At 48.5% G+C, this 18,875-nt stretch overlaps 7 protein-coding genes across 7 annotated transcripts; 4 read left to right on the plus strand and 3 right to left on the minus strand.

Annotated features, from left to right (window-relative positions):
* Positions 1–245: 245 nt before the first annotated feature.
* On the minus strand, positions 246–5,116 carry N7509_011975 (xanthine dehydrogenase; the record flags this gene model as incomplete). Its single annotated transcript, XM_056636612.1, has 9 exons — positions 246–574; positions 623–843; positions 906–929; positions 991–1,425; positions 1,494–1,886; positions 1,953–3,051; positions 3,111–4,410; positions 4,481–4,625; positions 4,683–5,116. The coding sequence occupies 9 exons, from the start codon at positions 5,114–5,116 to the stop codon at positions 246–248; spliced, it is 4,380 nt and encodes a 1,459-aa protein (XP_056482642.1).
* Positions 5,117–6,333: 1,217 nt separating this feature from the next.
* Positions 6,334–7,558, minus strand: N7509_011976 (WD40 repeat domain-containing protein; the record flags this gene model as incomplete). The annotated part of the gene is made up of 3 exons (XM_056636613.1): positions 6,334–7,022; positions 7,099–7,443; positions 7,504–7,558. 3 exons carry the CDS (start codon positions 7,556–7,558, stop codon positions 6,334–6,336), a joined length of 1,089 nt encoding a protein of 362 aa, XP_056482643.1.
* Positions 7,559–8,038: 480 nt separating this feature from the next.
* Positions 8,039–9,612, minus strand: aspC (septin CDC12; the record flags this gene model as incomplete). The annotated part of the gene is made up of 7 exons (XM_056636614.1): positions 8,039–8,108; positions 8,177–8,685; positions 8,748–9,058; positions 9,159–9,321; positions 9,384–9,426; positions 9,492–9,505; positions 9,571–9,612. The coding sequence occupies 7 exons, from the start codon at positions 9,610–9,612 to the stop codon at positions 8,039–8,041; spliced, it is 1,152 nt and encodes a 383-aa protein (XP_056482644.1).
* Positions 9,613–9,958: 346 nt separating this feature from the next.
* Positions 9,959–12,906, plus strand: N7509_011978 (snoRNA-binding rRNA-processing protein PWP2; the record flags this gene model as incomplete). Its single annotated transcript, XM_056636615.1, has 7 exons — positions 9,959–9,976; positions 10,041–10,153; positions 10,234–10,729; positions 10,783–11,030; positions 11,087–11,404; positions 11,470–12,479; positions 12,542–12,906. The coding sequence occupies 7 exons, from the start codon at positions 9,959–9,961 to the stop codon at positions 12,904–12,906; spliced, it is 2,568 nt and encodes an 855-aa protein (XP_056482645.1).
* A 1,349-nt stretch (positions 12,907–14,255) lies between these two features.
* Positions 14,256–15,727, plus strand: N7509_011979 (major facilitator superfamily transporter; the record flags this gene model as incomplete). Its single annotated transcript, XM_056636616.1, has 5 exons — positions 14,256–14,682; positions 14,742–15,007; positions 15,064–15,138; positions 15,181–15,297; positions 15,374–15,727. 5 exons carry the CDS (start codon positions 14,256–14,258, stop codon positions 15,725–15,727), a joined length of 1,239 nt encoding a protein of 412 aa, XP_056482646.1.
* A 556-nt stretch (positions 15,728–16,283) lies between these two features.
* Positions 16,284–17,411, plus strand: N7509_011980 (uncharacterized protein; the record flags this gene model as incomplete). The annotated part of the gene is made up of 3 exons (XM_056636617.1): positions 16,284–16,429; positions 16,481–16,765; positions 16,829–17,411. The coding sequence occupies 3 exons, from the start codon at positions 16,284–16,286 to the stop codon at positions 17,409–17,411; spliced, it is 1,014 nt and encodes a 337-aa protein (XP_056482647.1).
* Positions 17,412–18,245: 834 nt separating this feature from the next.
* On the plus strand, positions 18,246–18,857 carry N7509_011981 (uncharacterized protein; the record flags this gene model as incomplete). Its single annotated transcript, XM_056636618.1, has 3 exons — positions 18,246–18,368; positions 18,425–18,695; positions 18,754–18,857. Coding segments are annotated over 3 exons (498 nt in total), but the record flags the coding sequence as incomplete, so codon positions are not given.
* Between the last annotated feature and the right edge of the window lie 18 nt (positions 18,858–18,875).

Genomic DNA, 18,875 nt, shown 5'->3' on the forward strand with positions numbered 1-18,875 from the left:
CCCGTGTCAGCTTTGGTCTGACATGTTCACATTGGCTCTCAAAAGTAGATGCTAAATTTACTCTACTACTAGTAATGCTACTAGTATGAGCATTTCGAAATACCCCGGAATGACGTTCTCTCCCAATGAACCCACCTTGAAATAACAAGGGAGTCCCTTTGGATTGATTTTATTTATCTAAAATATCCTGGAATCATTCCTTCAAAAGAGGAGAAAAAAATCAAGAACCGTATTTCGCACGTCTCTCATGTTTCAATCCTGATGAAGAATTCCTTTTCACCTTCTTTTAGCTTCACGGCCGCTCGTTGAACCATCTCATCCTCTACAGCTAATCTTAACTTCTCCGCTGTGCTGGGCGCGTTAAACACCAGCGGGGTAGTGACGTTGTTCATCTCTCGCGCAGCTTTCACGGCCTCCCTCAAAGCGAAAAACACCGTAGATCCCAAGAAGAGTGGGGGCTCGCCTGTACCTTTACTGCTCTGGATAGAGCGTAACTTATCCCAAGATATCGGGTTACCTTCAGAGTCATGCTGTAAGGTTGAAATGTTGAATACTTGGGGTATATCAGAGAAGCCTGGAGATGTTAGTAAAATAAAGTCGCGAAAAATCGAGTTTAACGTACCAGGTATCTTGTAGGTTCCAGGACCTTTGGTAAATAATTCCCCCGTCTTCGTCCATAATGATTCTTCCATCGTGAATAGACCTTGGCCTTGCACAAACGCGCCTTCGATTTGGCCATAATCAAGGGCTGGGTTGATAGAACGCCCAATGTCCATCATCAGGTCAGTTCTGAGAACTGTCGAGTCCCCAGTCAAGGTATCCAGCTCCACTTCAGATATTGCACTATCACGCAAGGTCAGCATTCCCTAAGCCTTTCACACCCCTTCTTGAATTGAATCACTTACACCCCCTGAGTCCAGTAATAATACCTAAAAATATGATGTTAGCCTCATTGCTCGTGGGAGGAGATCAATAAGATTGAGTTCTCACATTGGTAGCGGATCCTTCCAATTGCCCCATTCGTACCCAATTCGAGGCATTTTCCAGAATCCATTTGCGGCTAGGTTGACTCTGTCGCGGTACGCAGCATGTACAAGCTTAGACATGGGCGCATCCATGCCATACTTTTCCCGATACGGCGCCAAGCGCTCATTCAACTGGTCGCATGCATTTTTGACAGCTTGTCCGTTCAGGTCACTTCCCGATGATGCCGCGGTCGGCGAGGGGTTGGCGATCTGGTCAGATTGTGACTCCTTGTTGTAAATGTCGTCCACACTGACACGAAGCTCTTCCGCGGCAACTTGACACATCTTAGTGTACAGGCCCTGTCCCATTTCAGTTCCTCCGTGATGAAGTTGGATTGAGCCATCCTCGTATATTTTTACATATGCTCCAGCTTGATTCAAGTGTAGAGCTGTCGCAAAGCTGTGAAGCAAGTCAGCTCACAGGAGCAAGAAGGGGGGGTTGAGACGGAAAGGGGTCCTAGTACGCACCTCAGACCAAACTTGCATGGAATTTTGGATATTCCTCGCTTCTTGAAGCGATTCTTCGAGTTGAAGACCTTGATAGCAGCCTTTCGCTTTTCGAAGTCAGAGTTGACGGTTAGTTGCTCCAACATAGTGGCAACATGGAAATCATCGGTGATCTCCTGCAAGAAAGGAGTCCTTTGGCCAACTTTGTAGAGATTACGAAGGCGTAGCTCATCGACATCAATCTCCAGACTTTCCGCGACCTTATAGATGATGCTTTCGGCGATGTACATGCCTTGGGGACCTCCAAAGCCGCGATATGCCGTATTGCTAACGGTATTCGTCTTGCAAACCCATCCACGGACCCAAGCATTGGGGATATTGTAGCAATTATCAACGTGAGTACAAGCACGATCCCTGATGAACCTGTTGTTAGCAATTTCTCCATTTCCCAGGCCAGACTCACAGCTAAAGCACACTTACATGACCGCTCCACTCATGTCAAGCGAGTAGCCTCCATTGTTGTACATGTCAACCTCAAGAACTTGTATCTTTCCTTGAGCATCTACACCAACCTTCCAACGAGCCTGGAAAGGATGCCGCTGACCGCTGATAGCAATGTCTTCATCGCGATTGAGCATCATGCGAACAGGTCGAGACTCCTTGCGTGCTGCGACTGCCATATACATAGCGAAGGGCGTACTTCTAGATTCCTTTCCACCATAAGCTCCTCCCATGCGACGTACTCGCATATTGACGCGGCTCATGGGAACGCCCAATACCTGCGCCACAAAGACTTGATTCTCCATCAGGTTTTGTGTTGAGCAGTACACATCCATAGAGCCATCCTCAACATGTGGGATAGCAAGAGCTGCATTCGTCTCCAGATAGAAATGCTCTTGGCCGCCCATTTTTGTAGTGCCTTCCAAGATATGGTCGCACTTAGACCAGGCCTCATCAAGATTCCCCTCCACTGCATCACCTGTTCTGAGTTCCTTGCCATGCTTGAAAAAACTCTTAGATTTGATGGCTTCATCGATCGTGAATATTGCAGGTAGATCTGTGTAGGCGACTTCAACGCGATTTGCAGCTTCCCGGGCCTGGAGTGCAGTTTCTGCATACACCATTCCAATCACTTGGCCGTAGTAATGAACAATTCCATCAGCGAACAAAGGTTCATCGGGTATGACAGGTCCCCACATATTGGCTCCGGCTGGTAGGCTCTCCTTGTCAACGTATCCCACAACTCCAGGCATTTCCAACGCAGGTGAATAATCAATGCTGTCCAACGTGGCATGGGCTCTCTTGGCCATAACAAGCGCACCGAAGAGTTCATTGTGTTGTCGTGGCATATCTTCCACGTATTCGGCTTCACCAGTGCAATGTTTCAGTGCTGATAAATGAGGAATGGGTCTCCCCACTGTCTGAGTCCCTCTGTTCAGCATTGAGGAAGTAAAATTATCACGGTTGCCCGAGGAAATGTCGCGGTGGATTTCTTGAATCAGATCGGTGTCAACATCAGCAAGACCTAACTCGTGAACAACCTCATGCCAAAACCGAAAGAACATAGAAATCGTCAACACTATCTGACGCGTTAGTTGGGGCACACGAAGTAAAATCGGACTATAAAAAAGAACTAACCTCGTCGATATTGTGCCATACCACCAGGTACACCAAAACTTAGATCAAATTCATCTAGGAGCGCATTCGTCGCGGCTTCCAAAGTCGCAGCTTCAGCCCATTTCTTGCCAGCAACTGCTTCTTGTGCCTTTGTAGCCATCACTGTTGTCGGGGCCATGCCGCCAAACGCAAACCCGCAGTCTTCAACAATGCCTTCTTCGTCAAGTCGCACTCTCAAGCCAGCCGTTACGATAGCAATATCATCATCCTTTCTCTTAGCCTGTTTGTATGCCTTTGTTACTTCGCGCGTTTCCTCCGACGGTAGGGGAATGACAATTTGGGTGATAATGCCATCCTCTGGGAGGGCCGTTGTCCGGTACCGAACAAACCAAGAGGTAATTGGTATATCAAATGTTCCTTTTGACTGGGACTGAATAGTGATCTTCGCCCCGGCTGCTAGAAGTAATGGCGCCGAATCAGAAATGGGACTCGCTGTGGCCAGGCTGCCAGCAAGACTGGCGACATTTCGAATTTGTCGTCCCGCAAAATAACGAAGCTGTTTCCGAAGCGCCTCGAGAGCAAAAGCACGGCGCCCAAGCTTTTGGTAGAGGTCCTTACACAGATACTCTAGCTTGGTCAATGGTAGATTACCCGGAATGAAGATCTGGGATAAACCATCAAGCTCCGCCAGAGTCGGGTTTTCTTGACCTTTGTATGTATTCAGCTCAGGAATATCTGCCGCAAAGACAGAAACTCGATATTCTAGCTTTTTGAAGCGGATCTCAATTTGTGTCTCACTTGCACCGCCGACAATTTTTGCTGAGGGATAAACGGACTTCAGCTCGGCAAGCTGTTGCAAGGTTGTCGGCTTGAACCAGAGTTTTCGCTCATCGCCGTAACAGATTGGTTGTGCTTCGTACCTCCGAAGGGATGGCGGAAAGACGGGTTCCGCGGCGGGTTCGTACGGCTCAAATACTTCCTTTGCTATTATCTCGCTCGGAGATTCTGGCGTGATTGGTGTATTATTAAGTTTCGGTGCTGATATTGGAGTTTCTAATAATTCGGAAGCCGATTGTGTTTCAGTACTCGGGGTGGAGCCACAGCCCGACGCATTGGGATTATCGCGACAACAGCCACCTGGACGACCACAGGAGCCAGATTTGTTGATAGTACGCAAAAGGGTTTCATCGTCGTCATCATCATCTGACTGTGGTGGACTTGGAAGATCACTTTGAGTAGTACTATCTCCTTCGACGAGAACTCCTTTAAGATCCTCGACGACAAATGTTCGTGCTGCTTCGAAGATTGGCTTGTATCCAGTCTTGATAGCCCATCAGCAAATTGTGGATAAGACAATGCACTCTCACGATATGAAAAATGAGGAAACTCACGCATCTGCAAAGGTTTCCATCGAGGTGACCCTGGAGCTCCAGGTCGGAATGTGTTAGGAAGAATTTACCATTTCGATATGAGTTTCTGATCAGGGCATACAAGCTCATCACGATGCCTGGAGTACAGAATCCGCATTGTGAGCCACTAGATTTGTTAGTATTCAATTTGAATATTTAAAGCTTTGGCCCTGGGTTGACTTACTGCATTTTTGCAATTCTCTCTTGTAATGGATGCGGACGATTGACCGTGCCGAGTCCCTCAATAGTGATCAGACTTTTACCATCAACTCCGATGAGCGGATACAAGCAGGCATTGACGGCCAGATGGTTGACCTGCTTGTCTGGCTCGATGGTCTGCAAAACAACAGTACATGCGCCACAGCCACCTTCGCCGCATCCCAGCTTTGTGCCTTTCAAATCATCTCGTGAACGGAGCCAGTCAAGAAGGACCCAGTCGGGGTTGGGGTTTTTCACAATAGCGGGACGCCCATTGACGAAGAAGTTGATGTCGGAGGTTCGATAGGTTGATGTTATCAAATCGGCAAGAGCCTCGACGGAGCTTTTTAGTGGGCTCGTGCTATTGGTATCGGATAGAGGTGGTGAAGGTAATCGTGCTGAAGAGGGTATTGTTTGCATTTTGTTAAGAATTGATGGCACGGTTGGCTCTGGGACATGCAAAACCTGATAATCTCTGATCAAAAAGAATTATTTCTGGTGAAAGGAAGAGTGAGTGGGATAGTAAATAGAATGGTAATGAAAACTTGAAACAACAGTCCAAGAGCGGGGGATATTTCACGGTAGTCAAGACCGGAGGACGGAGTCACAAATTACAAGCTTGGAACTTTCACGATCTATTTATGTGAGCCTGATAGAATTAGATCTTCCATATTAGCTTTTCCCTCGGTACTATTGTCCTGTTCATGTTACCATATGATCTTGGGAGGAGCTTACTAGTTGAATACAACGTCTAAAGCGGGGTTGAATTCCCAAACACCGAAGCAAGTGTCTTCTGTCCATCCCCCACTCTTGTAAAAAGCACAAATACTTGAAGTTACAGACGAGCCATAGATGATTCTCGGCTACGATTTCAGAACGAATCGAAATCAAATGAATTATTTCAAATGAGGCTGATCCAACACTGCGCTACTGAGCACATCCGTGCTATAACTATGATATGATCGAGGACGGAGAAAATCAATGGAGGATAAAATACTAGTATATGACTACTCTGCTAAAGACAACCATTTTAAAATGCCCCGTCCAATACTAGTTTGTGATGGAGTGGGATATGTAATATTTATAATGCCTCAAAAGTGGGATAATTGCCCCGAAGTTGTCGGTTGGTATTGGTATACAGATCGAAGAGTGGAGGTTCGAGTATCCCCACCTTGGAGTGGGGGTAGTGCAGGTGCGCACGCATTGTTCCCCTTGAGGAATGCATATCTGTCGCCTTCCAAGTCTCATATGATAGCTGCCAAATGAATCATACCTACCCGATGGTAGCAGACTCCTGATTCCACCTTGGGGTTATATGTTCCCTCTAGCATCGCGGGACTACTTTCGAATCGGGCCGAGAACTGAGTATGCTTGTGGTGCACTGATATCAATGATCAATGAGTTGATTGATTGGTGGTCCCTGCATGGAGAATGGGAGCATGGGCCAAACGGCGTCTGTGAGGCAGGGCCTCAATGGGGCAGACAAGACTAGCAGGAGTTCTCGCGCTGGAAGATGTAGAAGTCGTCGGATTTGCGAGATTTCGAGTTCCCCAGTCGTACAAGGGATTGCTTTTGTAAGAGTTGGCCTGCCACGTTGGCAATTTAGGACTGTCAAGTAGTAGGATTACCAGCCTAGTTCAACCAAAAACGCGAACAGCCCCTAGGTCAATTAGTAATTGTTTGAAATATAGCTTTTGCTTTGGCAAGAGTAACATACCATCAGGACATCCACCAGCCCAGTATCCTCTTTCGTTCCATGCAACACAACTAACAACCTTCACCCTCGGACCCATCGGAACCGTCGCAACGTTCTCCCCGGTCAGAATATCCCAGGCAAAGACAGCGGCACCAAGACTAGATGTATCATCCTTGGGTGCTTCGCTTCCGCTCAAGACTACCCCATCACCCTGGGCAAAAACAGAGCGGACACGCAGCTCCGTATTCCGATAACCATGCCGAGGCCGAGTGAGAATACCAGCTGGAGCCTGCTCTTCCTTTTGAGGCGATCCCCCAAAAGCCGCAAGGAGTTTCCCGTCCGTGCGATCCAGCATTCGAATATAACTATCCAGCGTGGAGGTGAGCAGCGCATTACCATCCGCCGAGCAGCGAACACTCGTCACAGGGTGTGCCAACACATCGACAGTTGTTTGACCCATGCGAACATCGTAGACGCGCACATGGCCGTCGTAACTTCCGCTCGCGATGGAGTACGTAGGCATATGGACATGCAAACATGAGACGGTATCACTGGCTTCGGTGAGGGTCTGGATAGGCTTGTGGCCATTGGAGCGCGTGTCCCAGAGATTGATCGTTGTATCGGCACTGCCTGTGATTTCCCAGAGAATGTTAGATTAGCCGGCTTATTGGGGGTGTCACAGAGGAATCGGGAATTGGGTCCATACCAGAGACAACGACAGAGTCTCCGTCACCGGCAAACTGAACTGCCTCAACCTTGCTGTTATGCCCGCCCCATCGTCGAATCGTAGTACCCTGCTCGACATCCCAAAGGAAGACCTGGCGGTCACCGCCTACACTGGCAAAGCGCGCATTGTCAGAGGCAACTGCCACATCGAGGACGCTGTAGCCATGCGCTTCGTATCGCTGGATCGGCGTGGTGGTCTCTACCGCGGTCGTTGAGTGTTCGGCATTGCTAGGAACTGCGCGCGACAGGTGAATTGCGCGGTCCGAGGAGCCTGTGAGTATGTATGTCCCCGGGGAGCTGGAGAAGGTGACCGCATTGACCGGAGCTGCAGCGATAAATTGTTAGTATTTGTTCGTCTGAGGCCGTCACAAGCTTTCGGGCTTACCATTGTGGGTCTTGAGGGTGTGAATATGTCTCGTAGGGAATTTTTTCGGGGCCATAGGTGCTGAGTAGGCCCCGGCGAAGACGAGTGGGGATTGGGGTTGGTGGTTGAAGCTGGAAATGAAATGCGGACGCTGCGGCGCGGGTCTGGGGATCGGCGGAACTACGCCCGAAGGGAAAGCTCCGAACGACTACACTTGTACCATCTATTGAATACATCATAAGCTACAAGGATATCATCTGAAGATACTATCGAAACACAGTTCCCAAACGAAATAAGGATTAACTCTGTATTTTCCACGCTACAGAATACAGGAGGGTTATTATCAAGGATGTAGACACCATCGCTAGCTACCAGCGGTAAATGGATATAACAGAACAAAACGAACCAGCCCCTCACCTCAGGCAAAGGCGCGCCCTCCCAAGCGCGTGAACGGCAAGACATAGGGGTACTCAAGAGAAGAAAACAATGAGGAAGCTTGCGTGGCTTGGACTACCCCCTTTTTTGAAGAACCCGGGCCGCTTCCCGGACGAATAACTTAACGACGACCATGGCTGCGAGTGCTGGAGCCTTGCAGGCCCTCGATTTCCTGCTCGAGCGATTTGATCCTATAGTGCGAGAGAAGTTAGTCTTAGTGAGGGGTGGAATGGTGTGCTTGGGTGATATTGAAACGTACGCAGCGTGAGTAGCCTCCAGATCCTTGTTGAGTCTGTCGCGCTCGGAGATGAGCTTCTGCTCCCACTGGCGGAAGCGCTGTTCCTCAACCTTGACCTGCTCGGTGAAGCGCTTGCGCAGGTTCTCTTCCTCCTCCTTGAACTTGGGGTTGTCCAGCTTGCGTGGCCGGGCCTCGCCGAACTTGCGGGTCTCCATCTGCTGGGCACGGTAGGCCTCGTAGTGAGACTCTTCAGTGGTGTGAATGAGGTCAAGCATGTGAGTGCGGATCAGGATCGACCGGAGCTTCTTAAAGTCGCAGTGGTCCTCGTTCTCGACTTCGGCAACACCCCAGGCGTACTGACGACCCTTGACAACACGACCATCGTTGGCCTTGACATCCTTCTCGGAACCGATGACGGCAAAAGGCATAGCAGCCATCAAGCTGCGGGCGTGGGTAGCGGCGTGCTCGTCGTCCTCCTCGACGGGAGGGTTGTAAATCTTGATGCCCTGGGCCTCGATAACGCGACGAATCTGGTCAAACATTAGCCTCACCAGCCCAATCTGCATTTCCATCACACATAGTTCCAACTCACTCTGTCCTTGTAGCGGACCAGATCGGCATGGCTCAGAGTATCGGCCTTGGCAACAACAGGGATCAGGTTAACGCGGGAGCTCAGGCGCTTCATCACCTCAATGTCGAGAGGCTTGAGGGTGTGTCCGGTGGGCCGGATGAAGTACAAGCAGGCGTGCACACGCATGTCGATCTTGTCGGTACGGCGGGGCTGCTGCTCCTGGAGCATGTAGGATTCGTGCTGGTCATCCAGGAACTCGATGATGGGTTGCCAGGAATCACGGTTGTTGACGTAGTCACCGAAGCCGGGGGTATCAATAACGGTCAGGCGAACTGCAAAAAGGAAGTGGTGTCAGCAATTTCCAGACCAACGACAGTATGCTTCCTCAATTCGAGATCCTCCTCAACCAAGGTAGGGCATGGTGCCGCTCACCCTTGAAAAACTTCTCCTCCAGCTCGGCCTTGGTGATCTCAATCTCGACGGTGCGGTCCACCTGCTTCTGGTGGCGGCGCTTGTGGTCGGCATAGTTCTTAATGGTGGTGGAGAAGAGAGTGTTGATGAAGGTAGTCTTTCCCAATCCTGACTCTCCAGCAACCTATATAGACAGGACCGTTAGCGTCGAGGGTCCGAGGCGGAACACTTCAATCTCAAACGAACCATAATCGTGAAAGCCGCGCCCCGCTTCGCAACAATCTTGTGTCTGGAGGAATTTAATTAGTTCCTCCGATCGCCCCAAAGGACCAATGTTTCGTAGGAAGTACACACCGCTGGTTGGGGAGCTAGAGGTAGAAATTCCTAGTTAGTAATTGGACATCCAATGAAGCCGGAACCCGAACAGACTTACATTGGCAATGCCAATAGGCGTGGCGGTCTCGGTAGTCGACATTGTGAAAAAGGGGGAGTGAGGGGGTTGTGGGAGTTGAGGAAGAAAGAGAGAAACCAGAGAAACGAGCGACTCCCTCAAGAGAAGAACCGAAGTGGAAGAATCCGATGAGTCTCTTTTTTGGCTTGGGGAATAGGGGAAAGAGCTGTCCGATTGCTGCTTCCCCCTGAATCTCCTTTCGTTTTCTGGAGTATAGCTGGCCCTTGCCTATCTGGGACTAGCGCTACACACCATACCTGATTGGGCCCGGAATCGGACTATCTGACTGATCCGCCCGTTCTTATCATTCTGCCCTTCAGGAATTTTTGACGGGAAGCTTGTCGCAAAGGGAAAAAATAGGAAACAAAAGATGAAGACGGACTTTAAGGTGTGTCACTCCATGGCATGATATTGTATGGATTTGATTGACCATGAACTAACCTAATTGACAGTTCTCCAACCTGTTGGGGACGGTCTACCGTCAGGGTAACCTGCTCTTCACTCCCGATGGTACTTGCTTGCTCTCGCCAGTAGGCAATCGAGTCACTGTCTTCGATCTTGTGCAGTATGTCTCCTATGGATTTTTACCGACCTTCACTCCTTGGCCGCTTTATTGTGACCATTCTGACCTCTTCTGCCTCTCAGAAATACCTCTTATACCCTTCCCTTCGCCCACCGCACGAACATTGATCGTCTCGATCTATCTCCCAGAGGCAACCTACTTCTGACTGTCGATGAAACTGGCCGTGCGATCTTGACCAACTTTCACCGTCGCATTGCTATTCACCACTTTTCCTTCAAGTCGCGCGTCTCCGCTCTCAAGTTTTCCCCATCCGGCCGTCATTTCGCAGTGGGTGTAGGAAGACGCCTGCAAATCTGGCAGACCCCCTCGACTCCCGGGACCGAGACCAATGGCGAGATCGAATTCGCCCCGTTTGTTCTACACCGTGACTCTGCCGCCCACTTTGACACTGTTCAAAGCATTGAGTGGTCCAGTGATTCGCGCTTCTTGCTCTCGGCGTCCCGCGATCTGACAGCGCGAGTATGGAGTTTGGACAAGGAGGATGGATTTGAACCCACCACTTTGGCTGGTCACCGTCAAGGTGTCGTGACTGCGTGCTTCGACGCAGCGCAAGAATCGGTGAGAAACATCTCCACTACATCATACTCATTCCCTTCTAATCGTGTTCATAGATCTATACAGTCAGCCAAGACGGTGCCCTGTTCCGCTGGGCATACACGGAAAAGCAGGACCCTGAAACTGATGAGGTTATCGGTGAACCCCAATGGAGAATTGCCAAAAAGGATTTCTTCATGCAAAACGACGCCAAAGTCAACTGCGCCGCCTTCCACGCTCCGTCTAGCCTGCTTGTGGTCGGCTTTTCCAACGGTCTCTTCGGACTTTACGATCTTCCCGAATTCAACATGATCCATCAACTCAGGTATGCATACAGCACCAATTCGATATATACAACCATATACTAATTGGCCGAAACAGTGTCTCTCAGAGCAACATTGATGTCGTTACTATCAACAAATCCGGCGAGTGGCTTGCATTTGGATCTTCCAAGCATGGACAACTCTTGGTGTGGGAGTGGCAATCAGAGTCATACATCTTGAAGCAGCAGGGTCATCTGGATTCTATGAACTCCCTGGTCTATTCGCCTGATGGGCAGAAGATTGTTACCACTGCCGATGATGGCAAGGTTAAGGTTTGGGATGTTAAATCGGGCTTCTGCATTGTGACTTTCACTGAACACACCAGCGGCGTTTCCGCTTGTCAGTTCGCCAAGAAGGGAAGTGTCCTTTTCACTGCGTCATTGGATGGATCTGTGCGAGCCTGGGATCTCATCCGATACCGTAACTTCCGCACTTTCACAGCCCCTTCGCGCATGTCATTCTCCTCCTCGCGGTGGATCCTAGCGGTGAGGTGGTCTGTGCCGGCTCGCCGGACTCTTTTGATATCCACGTGTGGTCCGTGCAGACTGGTCAACTGTTGGATCAACTTTCTGGCCACGAGGGCCCTGTTTCCAGCTTGGCATTCGCTGGTGACGGTAACCATCTTGTCAGTGGTAGCTGGGATCGCACTGTTCGCATCTGGAGCGTCTTCGGCCGTGCGCAGACTAGCGAACCTCTCCAGCTCGTGTCAGATGTCTTGAGCGTCTCTTTCCGACCCGACGGAAAACAAGTTGCCGCATCTACACTGGACGGACAACTTTCTTTCTGGAATGTCACCGATGCTGTTCAAGAGGGTAACGTGGATGGTCGTCGCGATGTTTCTGGCGGCCGTAAGGTGTCTGACCGTACCACCGCCGCCAATGCTGCTGGAACCAAGTCTTTCAACCGCATCACCTACAGCGCAGATGGCAGCTGTATTCTCGCTGCTGGAAACAGCAAGTATATTTGCTTGTATGACGTGAATACTGGATCCATGATCAAGAAGTTCACGGTTTCGGTGAATCTGTCACTGGACGGCACCCAAGAGTTCCTGAACAGCCGCAACCTCACTGAGGCTGGACCTCGTGGGCTTATTGACGAAACTGGCGAGGCCTCCGATAAAGAGGACCGTATTGATCGTACGCTCCCTGGCGCCAAGCGTGGCGATGCCGGAGCTCGTACTACTCGTCCCGAAGTCCGGGTCACCTGTGTTGACTTCGCACCCACAGGCCGCGCATTCTGCGCTGCCTCGACTGAGGGTCTTCTTGTCTACAGTCTCGATACAGACTTTGTCTTTGATCCTGTCGATCTGGATATTACCATCACCCCGTCAACCATTCTCGCTACGCTGGATGCTGCCAAGGCTGCTGCGGAAGCCAACACCGTTGATGACGACAACACCTTCCTGAAAGCCCTTATCATGGCTTTCAGATTGAACGAGTCTAAGCTCATCCGTGCTGTCTACGAAGCTATTCCCCTTCAGACATCGCTCATGCAGTCCGATCCGTGCCCACAGTCTATCTGCCTCGCCTCCTCCGTTTTGTCGCACATGCTGCTGAAGAAACCCCCCATCTTGAATTCAACCTGTTGTGGTTCGAGTCTCTCTTCAACTGCCACGGTAGATATTTCAAAGAAAACTCAGGAACATTTGCCCCTGAGCTGCGTATTGTACAACGCGCAATTGACGACATTCGGGAAAATCTCAAGCGACTGACGGAGAAGAACCTCTATGATCTGAACTATCTACTATCCAAGCCCGTCCTTGCGGATAAGAAGTCCGCCAGTGCCTTATTGCCCATCGCCGACGATGATGTCGAGGGTGGTGATGATCAAATGGAGGATGCTGATGGCTCGGATGGCGATTGGATTGGTCTTGAATGATTCCCCATATAATGTCTATTTGCATTTGCGCAGGCGTTTGTATATTAGGTACCCCCTCAAAAGTGTATAGATGAACCCCAATTTTCAAAAGTTCAAATTTGCTAGTGCGCTCGATTGGCCCAAGTAGGTGAATATTTCCACGGTTGTGGTGAATACCTTAGTCGATCGAAGATATTTGACCGAGCTCAGTCCGTGCTTTAGCATGCAGCAGATAAGTGGCTGCTAGGCAATTTCTGGCTATACCTGCCTAGGTAGGATCCATTGAGAATAACAGCTACCCTGAATGCTTAATTTCTCAAATTTGGAGCGCAATCAAGATCCCATGATGGCCATTTAGTCCAGAGTGCAGAGCATTCCCACCCATCCATATTCACCACTAAGCTTCTCAGCATGGAATTCAGGGAAGGGGAGGATACTCCCCTAAAATATTCTTTGCTATCATTCTCGGACAGAATCACATATTGTCGGGATTGTACCGCCTGGTGCGACGGATATTCCCCGGTACGTCAATCACCATGGCAAGTCCCTAGATTTACAGACAGCGCCACAGGACCTCTGAAGCTAGTTCGAGGAGAAGATTTGGTCTTTGCTCCACTTTCTTAGCTGACACTAAAAATCCCCTCTCTAGTAGACAAAAGAGGACATGCTAATTCACGCGCCTACTCGGCTTCAAGATCTTTAGGTGTGGCACGATACAAGCATCCTACGCACTGATTCGTTTCTTCGGGATAAGTCCACCTGGGCAGTCAAATGCCGGCGTAGGTCCGATGAGCTTGGCGTGGCCAAAGCCCTTCCTGGGGCACCCCAGATACAATAGAATTTCATTCCAAAAATGCGGGGTATGGAGATAAACGTCCTATTTCGCGATGAAGGAGTGACAGTGCCGTCGGCAGCTTCCTGCTGCACTCGAAGGTCAATCTTCGCCAAGGCACCATGAAAAAGCTATAAATCGAGGAATCTCCCCTTGTTATTCGTGTCAGGTTTCTCAAGCTCTCTAACACCGCACAAGCATCTTTGTTATCGAGTATTAGCACCGTGGCGAAATTATGCCTTTCTCACTTCATTCAAACACAAATCTCTCGACATAAAGAATGATGTGGAACTTTCAGAGATCGCACCCGGTAGGGACCTCATCCTTGAACGATATGCGCTTATAAGGGACAAATCGGCGGAGGAGCGACGACAGATTGAAAAGTCACTTGTTCGAAAACTAGACTTTAAATTCTTGCCCATGGTTACAGCAATGCTGATGATGAATTTGGTAATCTACTCCATTCAATACGACTTGCGGCTAAATTGTTCCCAGCTATCTTGATCGTATCAATGTCTCAAATGCGCGATTGGCGGGCATGCAAAAGGATCTGGGTATGAGTGATCCTCAGTGGTCCGCCGGAATTTCTAGGTTCTATGTCGGTTACAGTATCTCTCAAATACCTGCCAATGTTATCATCGCCAAAGAAAGCCCTCGTCTTCTTCTCCCTCTTTGCATGCTCGCCTGGTCTATAGTCACCATATGCATGCCTGCCGTGACAGCGCCCTGGGCATTTATTTTTTGCCGTTTTCTTATTGGTCTTGTTGAGGGGCCTTTCGTTCCTGCTGTCTCGTTGATGACTTCATCCTGGTATACGAAGCACGAGTCTCCTCTTCGGATGAGTATATGGCACGCTGGTAACACTATCTCACAGGCGCTGTCGGGTCTTCTCGCAGCTGGAATCCTTTCCAATATGGAGGGAGTGGGGAATATTAGGGCGTGGAAATGGTTTCTTCTTCTCGAAGGTACGTGCTCATATGATTCAATTTTACCTTGAAGGGTCGAATCTAATTTTACGATGTAGGCATGGCCAGTATAATCGTTGCTGTCGTAAGCTTCTGGTTTATTCCAAATTTCCCCGATTCGACAGGTTCATACTTCATTACCGAGGAAGAGTCTGCCATGGCTCAGCATCGGCAATCGGTTTCTGCTGGTGGGCTATCTGAGGATGATTCAGGCGGCCACTGGGATGGATTCTGGAAAGCCATGAAGGACCCTTTTTCGCATCTCTTTGCGGGTATTCACTTTTCCTTGATTATTGCGCAGTCGTATAAAGACTTTTTTCCTTCGGTAAGACTTTGATCTTAGACTCTGACGCTATACCTTAAGCTAACCAACTTTTCTAGATCGTGAAAACTCTTGGATTTAGCAATAACATCACATACCTCATTCAAGCACCCCCACCGGCCATCGCATTTTTAGTGACTTTGGGAATATCCTGGTCATCCGGACGAAGATAAGAGCACGGCTACCACATCATCGGACCTATTTTAGCGACTCTCGTTGGCGCTGTGGTGATGATCACAACCCTCAACGTGGGTGCTCGCTACTTTGCTATGTCCTCTCCTTGTGGTGGGTCCGTTTGCTGGTCTTAGCGTAAGTCACTCCACGCACTCCGCAATTGTACGATACGTGTGTTGATCTTTTGCTCATCAGGTCCAAATTTCGTGGGAAACAACTGTCGTTCCTCGCCCTCGCACTAAGCGTGCTGCTCTCGTTGCTTATGCCAATTGTGTCTCTTCCGTGTCTCATTGGTTCACTCCATACTTCTTCCTAACCAACCAAGAGCCTTATTACCAGACTGGCGGAGGTGCTACTATTGCCGGCTGTGGTCTGACTACTATTTTTGTTCTCATGACCAAATGCTATTGTTCTAAGAAAAACAAAGGTCTGAAGGCAAGGCAGCTGAAGACGCTGCTGGTGAGCCTGAAGGATGGAGATATGCTAGTTAGTATTAGCAAGAGACCTGATCGGACCTCGGGGCCGAATACTAGTAGCAGTATGCGCTAAAAGTTATGCTTCGAGCCTTCCTAGAATATACTTGAGTCCAAGTTCTCTCTCTACTCGAGTAATTCGTGATTTTCTATTATTTTCTATCTTTTCTTTTCGCTTTGGTAGAACGTCTCAATGGCGCCGACGAGTCTATTACTACCAGCACTCTACATTTCTTTTTGAGTTCGCTGGGTACAACTTGTCACATTGCATAGATATTTGGCTGACCCTGAGTTGAAATTATTGTCTCTGCAAATATCAGATCTTGGAAAATTTTCATGCCACGGTTGGGCCGTTCTGTCCACTAATTCCGCTAGTGATTTTAACTTCCATAATTCAGTAGCTTTTACCGAGCTTCGCTTGGAGCGGCCCCCAATTCAGCCTACGCTAGGCTTTTAGTACGCTAAAAAAGGAAAACCCGGATATTTCGGGACCCAAATGTTTGTCCTGCCTGCTGCTTGACAAATTTCCCCCCTTATTTAATTAAGTTCGTCTCCCGCTCAGAGCCTCAGAGTGGACAAAGGACGATCTCAACCCTCAACCCCACATTCGTTTATAGAGAAAATCTGCAACCATGCACCGCAATTCGCTCGTTCAATTGGCCTTCGGTCTGACTTCTGCGGCTCTGGTCTCTGCTACGAATGATCCTAATTTTATTCCTTCGCTGAACTTCCGACCGGACAATGTCACTTCTAATAGACTGTATGATTGGGTTGGATCGTGAGTACTGCCTGTGGCTTCTCTCTATGATTCAACAAGCTGATTGATCAGATACTACAATGGAACTACTTCCATCAGCGTGAAGCCCTTTTCAGGGGTCTCTAAGCAGGAAATAGGTTCAGCTGAAAGCAACTTCTGCCCAAACTTGGAAGGCAAGGAGGTCAAGGCTCATTATGATTCTATCCTTGCTCTTACCGAACGAAGCAGCCAAAACGCCGGCAATAACTCCGTGAATGTCTTCTATACCCTCTGGGACGAAGGTTTCGATTTCTCAACCTTGAAAAGTAATGCAACGATCGCCGACTACCCCTGGAGCTATGGACTATTTTCTTCTGAGTGAGTGGAGCTGCCAGTTATTTTTTTATAGACAATTTGCGCTAATTAACGGGACGGTTTCAGCCCTGCAATTGCTCACAATGAGACGAATATCCCAGAACTATTTAATTTGACCGTGAGGAAGACCGAAGAAGCACCATACGACCTTTCAGGCTTACTTGGTGATTCTTATTACAACGGCTCGGACTTCGCTGGCAAGAAGACAATAATTTACAACATGACGACTTGCAATGGTACAAAGGACATACCATGGGACGGCGTGATGCTGACCAAAAAGCTCTGGAGTGAATATGACTCAAACGTTACCTACCCAAATCCATCTTTCGATGTACAATTCGACGACGAAACTGCCAATCTCACTTTATCCGGGTACATCATGAGCTATCCATCATGTGGAAAAAAGGCCACATTTTGCGAGGCAGACGTGTTGATCTATGCTGAAATTGAAATCACATTTTCAGGTACTATTGATATTTATCATTCGGATGAGCTGGAGACGGATGGCTCGACGCCGAAGTGGGAGAGGACTGTTGGCTTTGGAAATGGCACTCAAATTTCCAACGGATCGAGCCGTCGGGAACACTATGGCGTGCTATCGCTTCTAGCCTCTGCGTTTGCGCTATCGGTCACTTCTCTTTACATTTAGGTCTTTTAATACCAGTAGGTCATTTGACAGTTAATATCGTTACACAAGTGTGTATATATTTTATGCCTAATACTAGGAAACTTCATGATTGACAAATATAACCGGGCAGTCCTCGTCCCATCCACTGATACTAGTAGTATGATCAATACAGTTAAATAACCTTCTTCTTTTTGATCACTATACATATCATCACTATCTTCACCAGTAGGTTGGCAGCGCACAGAGAAAAAAGATCATTGGGCAAGATGATATACAAATTGACCAGGCTGGCTTAAGAATAGCTGTATGGGGGAGTTAGGTCAAGGTGCCCCCAAATGTCAGCATCGGGTTCTTTCGCACGATTCAATAATTCGCCGATGTTTTGCCAAAGGCAAAGCGATTGAAAAATTTGAAGACTTGAAGTATCACAGTAATGCTAAATTAGGAATTTCTGACGGATAGTCGTGGCTTATAGACCATCTACTCCACATTACTTCGTCGCACTAGTTATCTCAAATCCAAATAGATCGGCCATGTGTTTGGAAATTTCAAAAACTCAAACTGTACCTATGGCTTGAAAGGGCAGCCCTTTCTGGTTCCCATCCCTTTTCAAGGTTTTGCGGCTAAGCGGTCCTCCTGTTTTGATTATATTCCCATCCTTAGTGCCACAGAATAGTATCCGATGTCCCCTTGTGCTACCTTCCGCTCACACATTAAGATCTCCTCCATTCCTCCTAATACTACGTACGTCCAAAACTCGTTTTTCCCAATATGATTTCCTGGCTTGGGACTCATACGATTGGAATTTTCCAGTTATCACTACTTGGGCTTTTACTAATCTACCTTTTTTGTAGGAGGCCAAACACAAAACTAAACCATATACCCATCGTCAAATTCAACGCCTATCTACCTGACCTCATAAACCGACTTATTTACTATCCGAAGGCATGTTTGATGATTCAACAGGGCTATGAGCAGGTCTGAGAACTCTTGGAGTGGATTTTTCTGCAGAACGGCATGTTTACAACTTACAGTACAAGGACACTCCATTTCGTATGCTCACTGGCGACGGTGAAGTTGTGGTTTTGCCGAGCAAGTATCTGGAAGAGTTGAAGCACCTACCGTCATCCATTCTCAGTTCATTTGAAGCACAATATGAGGTACTTCTCCCAGTCAACGTGAAGGCGTGCGCGCAAATTCCTAACCAAACCTTGAATCAGATTGCCCTTGGCGATTATACAAATCTTGTGATAAGCAGTCATCTACCATCTCAAACAGTCAAACGATGTCTGACACCTAGGCTCCGTAGGTGCCCATGATTTTAAGGTTTTCTTCGTATGCTAATATCTGGATCGTGAACAAGCTCGAATCATACCTTGGGTGGTAAATGAACTTGGAGATGCATTCAATGCAGTTGTGCCAAATTGCGATGGTAAGCATCAATCTGGATTATCAAATGCCTTGTAAATAGATTAAGGAAATGCA

Source organism: Penicillium cosmopolitanum (genome assembly GCF_028827165.1).
Source record: "Penicillium cosmopolitanum strain IBT 29677 chromosome Unknown utg000011l:1.0-3548175.0:1.0-3550911.0, whole genome shotgun sequence".
Taxonomy (NCBI): Eukaryota; Fungi; Ascomycota; class Eurotiomycetes; order Eurotiales; family Aspergillaceae; genus Penicillium; species Penicillium cosmopolitanum.